Here is a 13151-nt window from a genome sequence, read left to right as displayed (position 1 = left end):
AAACCTAAAAGGGGTTCTGAGGTTCTGGGGGAAATGACTTTGGCAATCCTGCCTACCATTGAACCCAGTGGGTTTTGACTAGATGTGATTTTGCCTTTAGTTGCCATCCCGAGAATGTAACCCCTGTGTGAGTTGTGGGCTTACAGTAAGAATTTCACAGTGTCAGCCATTAAAGCTGCAGTGAGAATTTGATTTTTTAGTGTGGCAGAACTTTGGAATTCCCTGCCTATTGAGATCAAGCACGTGGCTTTGCTATACTCTTTTCGGCACCTGCTAAAAACATCCTTGTTCAGACAAGTCTGCTCAGATGCTTAGAAAGTTGAGGTAATTTTAATCTGTTTTAGCATTTTCAACTTTAGTATGTTGGCTGTGAATTATTATCGGTTTTATTCTTTTACTTTATCGTAAACAGCTTTGAGTGGTTTGTTTTTTTTATTACAGCCAAGCGGTGTATAAATTTTATAAGTAAATAAACAAATAATCGCATGCATGCAGACCCCAGTTGCCACCGTGTTTCACTCACACAAAATGGTGGCGCACAGATACCTGGTGCTATTCCTCATGCACCATGGAGTGAGAAGACACACAATTTGTGCCTTCTAACTACCAGGTACTGAAATCATACAGTGAGAGAGGGACCCTTGCCATCGTGCGACTGGTTTGTGGGCTTTCCGGCAATAACTGGTTGGCCACTCAAAACAGGATTTTTGGAGGTGCAGCTAGCTCCATGCACACTATAAATTTAAAGCATACCTCCCCAAATAATCTTAGGAACTGTAGTTTGTTAAAGGTGCTGGGAATTATAGCTCTGTGATGGGCAAACTAGGGTTCCCAGAGTTCTTTGGGAAGAGCTATGACCATTTAAAGTAGTAGTAGAAAACCACTTTAAAGGTATAGTGCAGATGGGGCCTTTAAAATATGTGCTGCATGCAAACCATATATTTAAAGCACATTTAAGAGCATCTCCGCCCTGCAAAAGAATCCTGGGAACTCTAGTTTACCCCTCACAGAGGCTATAATTCCTTGCACACTTAACAAGCTACAGCTCCCAGGATTCTTTCAGGGGTGCTTTATTATTATTATTTTCCAAAAAAAAATATTAGTTTTCACAATATTATAAACAAACAAACACACAAAACATACAAACATAAATCATAGCCTTATTGAAAATTACAGTTATTAACTTTGTTAAGTGACTTCCTCGCTTCCCCTTGGTTGAATTTCATTGCATGTCCTTTTAACGGTTTTCCAAATCCCAATTTTTATGAAATTTAACTTAAACATTAACATCCTTAGATCTTCACCTTATGGAATTAAACATATTAATTCATCACTTAACATAAATAAAATCCTTAGCCCATTACGTATCTGCAAGCTGTTTTCAGTTAGTTTAACTTAACAAACTTAACTAAATAATCATTAAATTTATTCCACTCTTCCTGATACTACTCCTCCTTCTGGTCGCGGACTCTTCCGGTTAGGTCGGCTAGCTCCGAAAAATCCATCATCTTCATCTGCCATTCTTCTATTGTTGGTAATTCTTGAGTTTTCCACTTTTTAGGGGTGCTTTAAATGTATTGTGTGTATGCCATCACGGCCTTCTCAAACTTTCCAATGGGAAAACTTTCATAATTTGTCAGCACATGTTACTGTCACAGCGCTGCACAGAAAACCCACATGAAAATCACATGAAAATTCACTAAGACCATGACTACATATCATACTTGAACTGGTATGAGATGCGTTTAACTGCCTTGGCTTCAGTCCATGAACTTGAGGGTTGTACTTTTGGGACCATGATGGGAAATTGCTCTTTGGAATCCCTAAACCACTTCATGGAGCTATAGTACCTAGAGTTCCTGGGGGGAAATCAGGACAGTTAAGCCAGTTTAAAAGGTACAGTTCTCACTTATGTTTTGCCTTTGTTTTACTATTAGGCAAACACGCCCTTGAAATCCAGGAAGGGGGGTGGAGAGAGAGAGAGCTGCATGAGAGGAGATCTGGAGTGGGGAAAGGGGAATGTTCCCCTCCTCTCTCCCTAGATACCACTTAAAGGTGAAGGGTAAAGGGACCCCTGACCATTAGGTCCAGTCGCGGACGACTCTGGGGTTGCAGCGCTCATCTCGCTTTATTGGCCGAGGGAGCCGGCCTACAGCTTCCGGGTCATGTGGCCAGCATGACTAAGCCGCTTCTGGTGAACCAGAGCAGTGCACGGAAACGCCGTTTACCTTCCCGCCAGAGCGGTACCTATTTATCTACTTGCACTTTGATGTGCTTTCAAACTGCTAGGTTGGCAGGAGCAGGGACCGAGCAACGGGAGCTCACCCTGTCACGGGGATTCGACCACCGACCTTCTGATCGGCAAGTCCTAGGTTCTGTGGTTTAACCCACAGCGCCACCCGCGTCCCCCACAGCGCCACCTGCGTCCCGCGATACCACTTCTTGACTCTCAGTTGCACCCTCCTCAAACCGTTTTTCTTCTTTTAACAAAAGGGAATTTAAGCTCTGGTGCACATTTGCACATAATGTAAAGTTAAGCCCCTAGTGGTAAACCCGGGTTTGTTGTCCTGTAATATGCTGAATGTTCTTAGGGCTTGGACCAGAGAGGCCTGCGTTCAAATCCCCACTCAGCCATGAAGTTACATGAGAGAAATGGACAAGATGTTAGGGATCCTGGATACTTTTGTCTTGAAGGCAAATAGATGCCTAGAGCCATGTCTTCTGAGAGGATCATTTGGAGGGAGGGAGGGAGGGAGGGAGGGAGGGAGGGAGAGAGCAAAAGCGGAGCTTTAAGGATAGAAGCAGGACAGGAGGCTGAGCCACAAACAAATGCTTACACAAACCTAACTTTATTGTTTTCCCCTCTGCTTTAAAAGACACCCAGTAAATTAGCAGCTTCATTTATCTAGCATTTTCTGTTCCTCAGCACTTTATTGCTTACCAAATGAAAGTGTCTAATGAAAGGGGGGTGATTTACAAGCCTTCAGGCTCCCTGAGCCAAGAGCAATTTTCTACATCCCAGAATCCCAGAACACAACAGTGCAGGAGAAAGGGGAAAGAAACTCATTGTCTGGGCAAATTCAGCCACCCACTGAAGAAAGAAAGAAAGAAAGAAAGAAAGAAAGAAAGAAAGAAAGAAAGAAAGAAAGAAACTTTACATTGAACAAGTTAAAATCCTAGTCATCCAATGTGTGGTTCTTGCTCCATATTGTTCTTTGACTGTATTTACCTCTTACTTAGAGGCATCCAAATGTGTCTATCCCTAAGATATATTTGTCCAGGTCTGATACTTAGTGAAGCATTCCTAATCATTCATTTAAAGAAAAAATAATATGAAGCGGTTAGTGCCTTATGTCTCATGCTTCCTGAGTTCCATATGTTCTGCTGTATTTGCATTCGTTAATGTGGAAATAGTTATGTACAAGCATTCTCAGTGTCGTTCAGGGCCAAGCAAGACACGCCATCATTCATACAATTAGCAATTTCAGGCATTAAAGAAAGTAAATCAGAGGCGTGGCAGGTGGCGGCTGCGGGGGGTGAGGGTGCATCTGTTATTTGCCTTGAAATGCAAGCTCCCATTTGTTCAATTAGAAATCTTAATTTCAGTGTAAATATCACATACATGGAAGACCATTTTCAACTCTCTTCAAAACTGATTCTAGCCCAAGACAGAAATGAATTTGAGAGGAGACCACAGCTTGAAACCAGAGCCTTGCGGGATATCCAGCCTCATATAACCAAGATGCTTAACTCTGATTAATGTATGAAGAGGTTAAGACCATAGAGTAAGCTGTTCTGCCAGGCTTAGCTGGATCACTCCACCTCACCTTGGGAGGAAGGGTTATCAAACTCTTTGCTTTCTCAATTGCACCATGTGAACCCTACCAGTAAGGAGGTCCAAGCTGGTTGCTGCAAGCCATGTGGCTTAAGAAAGCCATCTTTACGTTTCTATAAAAATAATTTAGAAACACTTGCCATTTTGGAATCTATGTTGTACTGTACTGCCTGTATTTTCTTGCTGCTGCATGGAAAAGCACATGAATCTGACCTTTGAAGAGTTTGTAAGTAAACCATTTCTAGCTTACCAAACTGGTGGCCTCATTCCAAGCTAAGGGAAGTGGGGAACTTTAGAATTTTAAAAGTCAGTCTATATTTCCACGCTTTACTTTGCTGCTTGTTTTGTGATTTAAAATCTCTCCTGGGGCTCTCTCACCAAAGAGTACTTGCCCCCAACCATTCGGGGAATTCTATTTTTAACTTTACCATATTTTTATTTTTTTTCAAACCAAGAGGCTTGAGGTGAGTGGGGAGGATTGACCAGCTTAGATACCACATAGTAAACAGAGTGCCCAGGTGCTGAACATAACACATCATAGCATAAGAATACTTAGCCAGCAGCTGAGCTGGACAATGATATACAATAACTGATGGGTTGCACAGATAAGGCCCCTGTGTAAGCAGAAAAGTACAGATGGAAGGAGTTCCACTACCTAGGTGCATTGACACAAAATGCCCTCCGTCTTGCAGAGACTGCCTTTCCTGCCAAACATAAAACCTGGACAGTTAGATATGAAGACAGGCGGACCCTCAAGCAAACTGTTCAGGGCTTTATAAACTAGCTAGCAGTAAGACTTTTAATTTGGCTCCAGTAGTATATAGGCAGCCACTAAACATCCTTAAGGAGAGGGGTTCTGTGCTGTTGATATGAAACCCTTATCAGGAGCCAGGCCGTTGCATTCTGCACAAGTTGCTGGGAAACACAAGGGAAGCCCCAAACAAAACTCGTTGCAGTAGTCTACTTCCAAAGTTAGCAATGCTACAAGTGAGGCATCTAATCATAGCCTGCATTTTTATCAAAGCTTATATATTTCGATCAGGGCCTGTATTTTAAAATGAGCTTAAAAATTCACAAATGTTTCATGCCAGGCAGAAGACCAGCTGCCTAAGAACCTTGGCAAGATGTTTATCCTCCTGGACAAGGGGGCCCCCTGATTTATAGCAGAAAACAATTCTCAAAGTCGTAAAAAGGGAATTACAGGCTAAGAGCCAAGGTTACACTGACCCTACATATTACAGAATATAAAAAAGGCTGAGAAAACATAATTAAGAGTTGATAAATAGTAAAATAAAACCATGTGCCTCCCATTAAACTTGAGCCATATTTTCCTAAGGTTAAAAGGTCAAGAGCAATGGAAAAGCATCTGGCTGGCAGAAAGGGAGGGAGTATTTTGGGAAGTCTTTTTCTAAAGTTGTTTCTTTCTTAAACTGAGATCCTTTTAAGATTTCTTTTCCTTTTAAAAGGTTATTTATGTTATGTATTAAATATATTGGCTTAAATGTAATTATGCAAAGGATTTAGAAACTAAGAAATGTTAAATCCTTATCCTAGATTCTTATTTCATATAGTTGGAAGAGATCACAGGGGCCATCAGCCCAGCCCCCCTGCCAAGCAGGAAACATCATTAGAGCACACATATGGTTGTCAGGCCTTTGTTTAAAGACCTCCAAAAGAAGGAGATCTTTCAATGATGATGTGAACTCAAGATCCTTGACATCTGTTTAAGATAAAAATTTAAGATTAACCATCTGTTTTGGAGGGCAATAGGGCAAGGAGGGCAAGAGGTGAGCTGGTAATTAAGGTTCCTTGTTGAGACAAATGTAAGATATATGACTACTTATTTGTCATTTATAGATAGAAGAATATATAGCTTTTTGATTTCCATAAAAGGCAAAAGGAAATGGGTGTATCTTTTGTGATTGGTTCTAGCAAACAGCCAATAGGAATTTCAACCAGGCTGATTGGACAGAGGCAGCCACAGAAGGAGCAAGGGGGCTGGGTTAAGGAAATATACGTGCTGGCCATAATGGCAGGAGGCCAGGCCAGAGCTTGGTAACCATATACCACTGTGCCTCTCATTTATTTGTCTGACAAATAAATTATTATTTTAATTTCTCTATTGCTGCGTTGAATATTTCATTCCAGCTAAGCGTTAACCACAAGCAGGGTGCTACACAAGTACAGTGCCCAAGCTATCTAGAAAAGTTAGATCTCTCTTATGCTAGATGAAAACTGCTTCATTTTCCGAGGCCGTTTAAAGTTGCAATGGCATTTTTAGGATTTATATTTTTTGCTGCCTTGCTTTATATATATATTATTATCTTCATGACATGCTTTATTATTTTCTTGCTAACATGTTCGTTTTACTGTTTGCCACTGTCAGAAGCAGCAATACTGAAGGACATTAGAATACAGGAAAATAAATATAGGCAAGCAGAGCCAGACACTTAGACGTTGATGTATTTTAATTTCTTTTATTGTAATTTTAATTATTTGTACAAGTTTTTAATTGTTTTAACTGTTTTTATTGATAATTTTCATATTTGTTGTAAATCGCTTAAGGGTTTTTACTACAATCAAGCCATATATACGGTAATTTTTGTAATATAAAGTATTTTAAATTAATGGTGGAGAGGTGAGGTCCAAGATAGCTACTGCTGATCCGATTTTCAAACTCCCTCCCCATGCCACAGGCACTTGGTGGACTAACCACTGTGCCCTCTAGCCTGGTGGTGCTGTTGGTGAATACCAGGTCAGTTCACATTAAAATGAAATTTCCCCCATCTACTATTAAATCATGGATAAGGAAGTTGTGCCGGCACATATTACTGAGACCTGGGTGAGTGTGAAGCTTCAAGACAGACTACAGGCTGTTGTTGGGGAGCTGCCACCATGGGAGGAAGGTGTGGGATGTAAATAAAATAAATAGTTCACACAAGTACCATTTGACCAGCCAGGAAACCCCTCTATCCTTGGTCAGGCGATGAGAGCCTGCATTTGGCATAAGGCTAGAAGACATACAGGGGCCTCCTACTGGTATACCATGCACCCTGCTGCCCAACATCTCTGCTGCCTGAGCTTGTCTTGGGCGTGGTGTTGAAAAACCCTAAGGCCTTGTTCCTGACGTTCTTCAACATCCATGCCAAGACCCAGCACTGAACTTCATGGCTTTCATGACAACCATGGGGCTGTCTCAGCTTGTCACTGATCTAATGCAGAAGCGAAGGCACACCCTGGATTTCATATTTGTCTCAGGGTTAGGGGAGGATGGTCGGGATGTTAGTGGTGGTTGGAATTATCACCTCGTTATCGTCAAACCACTTCCCAGCCGAGTAACCCTCTGGAATAGTTTTCCGCAAAGACATTTGGTCCTCTTCCACACTTCCGCTTTTCCCATGCCTAAGAAAGCATGGGTCCAAGCAGTTTTCTGCTTGCTTCACCAGGCCTGGCCAGGTTCTGCAGAGTACCTGGGTGGGCAAAGAGAGATGGGCCACTCCCCCCCCCCCCACACACAGGTCTCTGCAGTGCATGCCATCTCTGCCCCCATCAAATCGGGAAAAAGAAATGTCTGAGTATGTAGGTAAGTAATATATGTATTGTATGTATAATATACCGTACTTTAAGTTTATGTAAACTGATGTATAATAATTGTTTTTTTTTCCTATAAAAAAAGAAATGTCTGAAGCTGCCTGAGCTCCCAACACTTTCTCTGCCCATGTCTCCCCGCCCCGCCCCTTATTATTTACTAAATCAATTAGCCACTTTTTGCTGCACACACGCTCTTTGGCATCACCCAATAGCCAGAGCGGCTGTGACTAAAGCACCATCTTTCCCCCTCTGCCTCTCATAAGGTACTGAATGGCCATAGTTGCTGTATACCAGGGTACTACTGGGTGAGAGCATGGAGACAGAAAATACTAAGAGCTGACACGCATCCTATACTACACACGCACACAACCAGAAAAAGCCGTCACTGGCCACGCGTTTCTTTTGATAGAAACAGAGTAGAACGCCAGGTCTAAAGACCGGAAGTGAGAAACAGCGGCGAAGGCATGTTCGACTCTACATTTTTTGTGTGTATCTCTATAACGAAAAGGGAGCGGAAACGCATTGTGGGTTCTTTGGCATCTCTATGGTTCAGGGCACGGGGGGGGGAGGCGTTATAAGGAACCGTTGAGACAGTCGGTTTCAGAAAGCAGCAGGGACGCCTGTTTATTCGCTTCAGCCAACTTCAAACCGCAGGCAGGGATGGCGCGGACAACGAGGGAGAAACTCCCCGGCCCCAATGAAGAGCTCTGTTAGGGCTCCAACCCCCACAAAGCAATGGCGGCTCCACTCGGCACACAGACGCTGCCGACTCCTGGACCGTTAATGCAACGTGCTACCCTCCCATCGACCACTCTACGTCTTCTTCTCTATCATCCTTGGAGCAAGCGCTAATTGGTTACCGCGCCGCGAAGCAGCCCTCCGCCAATAGGTTAGGCAGGAAAGACGTCGCCTTGCTATTGGCTAGCGGAGACGGTAGGCGGAGCACCGCACGACATATATAAGCAACCTTCGTAGGCCGCTCCCTTCCTTTTAGTAGTGGCCGTCAAGCGCGTCGGAAGGTAAGCGGAGGTTTTGTTTCACGACGACCCGAGGCGCGGTGTCGGGCAATAAGAAGCGCCCCGGTGGCCGAGAAGGACGTTTTAAGTGACTCCAAATAAATTGCTCTCGGCAAGCAGCTGCTAGAAGTGCCTTAGCGGTTGCGAATCCACTTCAAATCAGGGAGTTGGAGCCTTTATTCGCGCGGCCCCCGCCTCACTCGCTCAATGCGCATGTGCGGGTTATAGAACTAGGGCAGCCCCGCGTGCGCAGATCACACGTGTCGCGTGGTTGCTTCCGCGGTGCTGCTCGGCCTATTCAGGGGATTCGTGGATGGTGGGGATTAAACACGCTCCCTCGAACCGCCGGTCTCACGTGATTTGAATTATTTTTTAAAGGGGAATTAGCCTTTCCTGTCTTAAGTGTCACGTTGGCCATAAAGATTCCTACTAGATGATCCTCTTGGTCCCTTCCAACTCTGCAATTCTATGACTTGGTGTCACCCCACGTGTTGCTGAAAAAATAGCAGCTATTTCTAGGTGCTCCCTTTTTTCTATAATTTTGGTGGAATCGTTTTCAAAACTTTGGTCAGTGTGAGTTGATTCAGTGTTAAATGTTTCCTTCCCAGAGGCTGGGTGGGTGAATGCTGCTTATGCAAAATCATCCTTGATATGAGGAGTAGGGAATGTGCCTTTCTTTGAGATTATTTTGCTGATGGTCCATAACATCTTTGAGCATTTCACAAATTCTCATACCTCCCTGCTCAGTTGGGAGCGTTTGGGCTTAACCATTGTTATATGGAATCACACTATTTTTCCTGCTCAAATTATATCCATATTAAAATATTGACCATTATTAAAATACTGAAGTAGCAGTAAATTGTGCCACATATATTACAGGTCTTGCTTAGCTTAGTTTGTGGAGGACAGGACTTTAAAAGGGGCCAAAGGGCATTGCTGGTTTATTGTAAAAAGTGTACTTTAGTTGCTTGCTGTAATTCAGTATCTGCACTGAAATTTAGTGCAGTGTTTAATGCTGACTGGCTGCAAGTAGCTGCTTTCTTTTAGATATAGCAAGTGGTCCAAAGTGGCATATTGCTTCAACAAACTATTCTCCCCTTTCAAATGGGTAAACATCCATGATTTATATCACCTTAAGGGCTTCAACACAAATTTACAAAGAACAATTGTGACCCTCTGGTGTCCAGTAGTGTCAGTTAAGGGTCAGTCTAGATTCCAAAAAACAAAACTTGTATTGAATTTACCCTGAACTCAGTTTGGGTGGTGTGGTTCATTGGGTAGTATTGACCTTACAAGTAGGAAAGGCTTGCATTAGACTTGAAATTCCTGGATGAATGTTTGGATGAATGTATAAATGAAATGAGAGACTGTAATAATAAATTATACAGAGAAGTAGCTGTGAAATATATCAAAACCTCATTTGCTTCACTAGATTCATCTGCCTGCCACTTCTATAGATCTCAACTTTTTTCTCCACAGGACTGGACTCCCTTTAGGCCAACATGCCAGTTGCCAGGAGCTGGGTATGTCGGAAGACATATGTCACCCCAAGGCGGCCCTTTGAGAAGTCCCGGCTTGACCAGGAACTGAAGCTGATTGGTTAGTTTATCCTGGATGAAAAAGAGTTGTTCAAACAAGCAGTTATGCTCCGAAGGCAGGTGCATGTTACATTTGAACTTTTATATCCCCCTCCTAGGTGAATATGGGCTGCGTAACAAGCGTGAAGTGTGGCGGGTGAAGTTCACCTTGGCCAAGATCCGCAAAGCTGCCCGAGAGCTGCTCACCCTGGATGAGAAGGATCAGAGGCGTCTCTTTGAGGGTATGTTAGGGCTGGACATGTCAGTCTTCGGCATCTTTAATGGTTCTTTTGCTGTTGCGGATCCCTTTAACAGTTGCTAGCAGATTAAGGGATCTGGGATGTGAGTTCACTTCCTTTATGAATCCTACCAGTTTCTTGGATCTGGTCCTATTGAATTTAAAACCAGAGATTATCAACTTACTGTTATGGACAGTTGTAATGTTTACATCTTTCCATAATGGTTAGTTGATGGTATCTGGTTTTAGATTTCAATGTGTTATATATAGATATTATTGTAAATACTACTTTATGATACAGGTCTCTCTCTCTCTCTGTGTGTGTGTATTTAATGCCTTTCAGATGTGCTTATTTCTTGTGTTAGATTTAAGTGAATAGACCATATCTATTGGATTAATATCAGTTACCTATGTTGAATTGTTCTTTTTTCCCTGCTGTAATTATATTTATATATTGTCTTGAGAATCTTTTAAATCAGTCCCATATTTCAGATCAGAGACTAAGGCTGAGAGTGACTCTCTTCTCAAAGACTGCCCACCATTTGTGGCTGAGTTGGGATTTAAACTGTGATTTCAAGGTCAATGTAATATACTATAGTGCTGCTTAGTAGTATGTAACTAAACGTGTCAACCTGTGTTAGAAACTGAGCTATGAAAGCTAGGAGCTAACCTTAACCTTAAACCTAGGTTATGGGTGCTGCAACAGTTTCTAGGTTCACTTTTTCATAACAAGAATACAAAGCTGAAAATGAATGAACTGCAGGTAAAATCTTAAATTCAGTTTTCACATGGTCTGGTCCTTATCTGAAGACTGCAAAAAACAAATCCATACTTTCCCTGCCCACCCCTATAATCTTATGAGGGTCCCTTCTCCAGTCTTCAGAATGGCTGAAAGTGGGGAGGCAGAGAAGGGTCCTCCTTTCCTTCTAGCAGTGGCAATTTTAATATGAAATCTTAGGCGCAGTACTGCACCCAGAGCTCAGAAACTGCTCACACTAATGAAATTCCCTGTCGCAAAATGCGCCTAGAACAAAGGGAGTTTCAAATGCTGGCGTCAACTTGGTGCCATTTCTTCCTCTTCTCTCCCCCACCCGTCATTAGCATTTCATAGAGAATGCTTTTTACATGGCCACGTAAGATGTACCAAAATATATGAATCTTGTGTCCACTTCTCTAGTTGTGTGTTGGCCTCTTCAGCTTGTTTACATGTCCATATCTTTCCCTAGGTAATGCCCTGCTGCGCCGTCTGGTCAGAATTGGGGTGCTGGATGAGGGCAAGATGAAGCTGGATTACATCCTGGGTCTGAAAATTGAGGATTTTCTGGAGAGGCGTCTCCAAACCCAGGTCTTCAAGCTGGGCTTGGCCAAGTCCATCCACCATGCCCGGGTGCTCATCCGTCAAAGACACATCCGGTAGGTTGCCTTGGAGTATGTTTAGAAATGGCATTTCACTTAAGCAGAATGAAGCCAGAAGCAATGACTTGAGTTGCTGTGGGCTGTAAAGACAGGGTCTACCTCTGAAGTAATGCATCTGATGTCTCTTATGTGTGGCCTGTGCAGGGAGATGTGTGGACATGTCCCAGCCGTGTGTCTTTTTACCCCACCAATCCCTCCCCTGGACTGGAACCCTGGATAACCTAAAAGCCCTGCAGTCTGCCTAATGAGGCTGTATGCCAAAAGCACCAACAATTTCGGCAAGGTTCACTGCGGCTCAGCCGTACACCTTGCGAAGGTCTTGGCGTGTGGGCAGTAGAGGTAACAACTAGCAACTCTGCTCCTTCTTGGCACAAAGTGTTAATATTATCCCTCGTTAGCAAATTGTCTGCTGTTACACCCAGTTTTCAGGATAACCAGGCATTCATCTTGCCATTGTATACTGAGGGCAACAGCAGTAAATGTCAAACTTGAGTCAGTTTCTCCCAAGCATTTCCTGTTGTTGGTTGGTTCTGAACCTTTGTTCTGTGACCAGTTTGCGAGTAAGAAGTTGTGAGGGCATAGTTGCATTGAGTTGTATTGTTCAACGCTTATTAATGTGTAAGAAAAGCCTATTGAATGGTGGGACTTAGTTTCGAGCATCATGTTTAGGAATTCATTGCAGTGTTAATTAAGGAAGGGGCTGAGGTTAACCCTGGCTTTGATAATAGCAGGATGTTAATGTCCATGTTCCCAAACGCTGAGCTTTTAAATTTTAAACTCCCTGAGTGCTGGAATTGGGGGGTGATCACTTGATTCCTCACTTGGCTCTCTTCCGTCAATCACTTTAGCTCTCTAGTTCTGTGAAAAACTGTTCTTAAGAAGAATGCTGCCGGGTTTAGCTGGAACGTCTGTAACTGCTTCCTTTCTCCCTCTTCAGTGTAAGGAAGCAAGTAGTGAACATCCCTTCCTTCATCGTCCGCCTGGACTCCCAAAAGCATATTGACTTCTCCCTCCGCTCACCATATGGTGGTGGCCGCCCAGGTCGCGTCAAGAGGAAGAATGCCAAGAAGGGCCAGGGTGGTGCAGGAGGCGGTGATGATGAGGAAGAAGATTAAGCTGTGGGATGCCCCCCCTCCGCACATGCCGGTGGGGAATCAAGCCTGCCTTAACTGTAACATTACACAATAAAAAATATTTGTGGATAAAATATTGTAGCCCTTCTAGTGTCGGGGGTGCATCTCGAAAATACCTGATAATACCTGCAACAAGTGATCTTGCATGGGGCGCTCTGTTCGGATGAGAAACTCAGTTGAGGTTGGTTCCTAGCAAACAGGACATCTGCATAGGAAGGAGCAGCAGCCAATTGTTGGTTGGGAATGGGGCTAGTAGTGGAGTGTGGCTGAGGAGGGTACAGTGCATTTGAGGCCAATACTGTACGCTTAATATATACATGCCTCTTTTCCATCTATGAAATGGCT

General features: G+C 43.3%; 1 protein-coding gene across 3 annotated transcripts; it reads left to right on the top strand.

Moving 5' to 3' along the window:
- The first annotated feature begins 8298 nt into the window (after positions 1-8298).
- On the top strand, positions 8299-12880 carry RPS9 (ribosomal protein S9). 3 transcript variants are annotated; one of them, XR_014150492.1, is made up of 7 exons: positions 8300-8445; positions 9922-10041; positions 10139-10261; positions 11484-11670; positions 11818-11842; positions 11887-12012; positions 12611-12844. XR_014150492.1 is itself a non-coding variant. In XM_081836471.1 (5 exons), exons 2-5 carry the CDS (start codon positions 9945-9947, stop codon positions 12786-12788), a joined length of 585 nt encoding a protein of 194 aa, XP_081692597.1. In that variant the 5' UTR covers positions 8303-8445; positions 9922-9944; the 3' UTR covers positions 12789-12880. The 3 variants fall into 3 exon arrangements, 1 of the variants encoding a protein (XP_081692597.1); XR_014150493.1 differs by having other exon boundaries at positions 8299-8445; positions 11818-12012; positions 12611-12733; XM_081836471.1 differs by lacking the exons at positions 11818-11842; positions 11887-12012 and having other exon boundaries at positions 8303-8445; positions 12611-12880.
- The last annotated feature ends 271 nt before the right edge of the window (positions 12881-13151 follow it).

Source organism: Podarcis erhardii (genome assembly GCF_964252035.2).
Source record: "Podarcis erhardii genome assembly, chromosome: 13".
Classification (NCBI taxonomy): Eukaryota; Metazoa; Chordata; class Lepidosauria; order Squamata; family Lacertidae; genus Podarcis; species Podarcis erhardii.
Note: the sequence above shows the minus strand (reverse complement) of the source record. Positions and strands in the feature narration are given on the sequence as shown.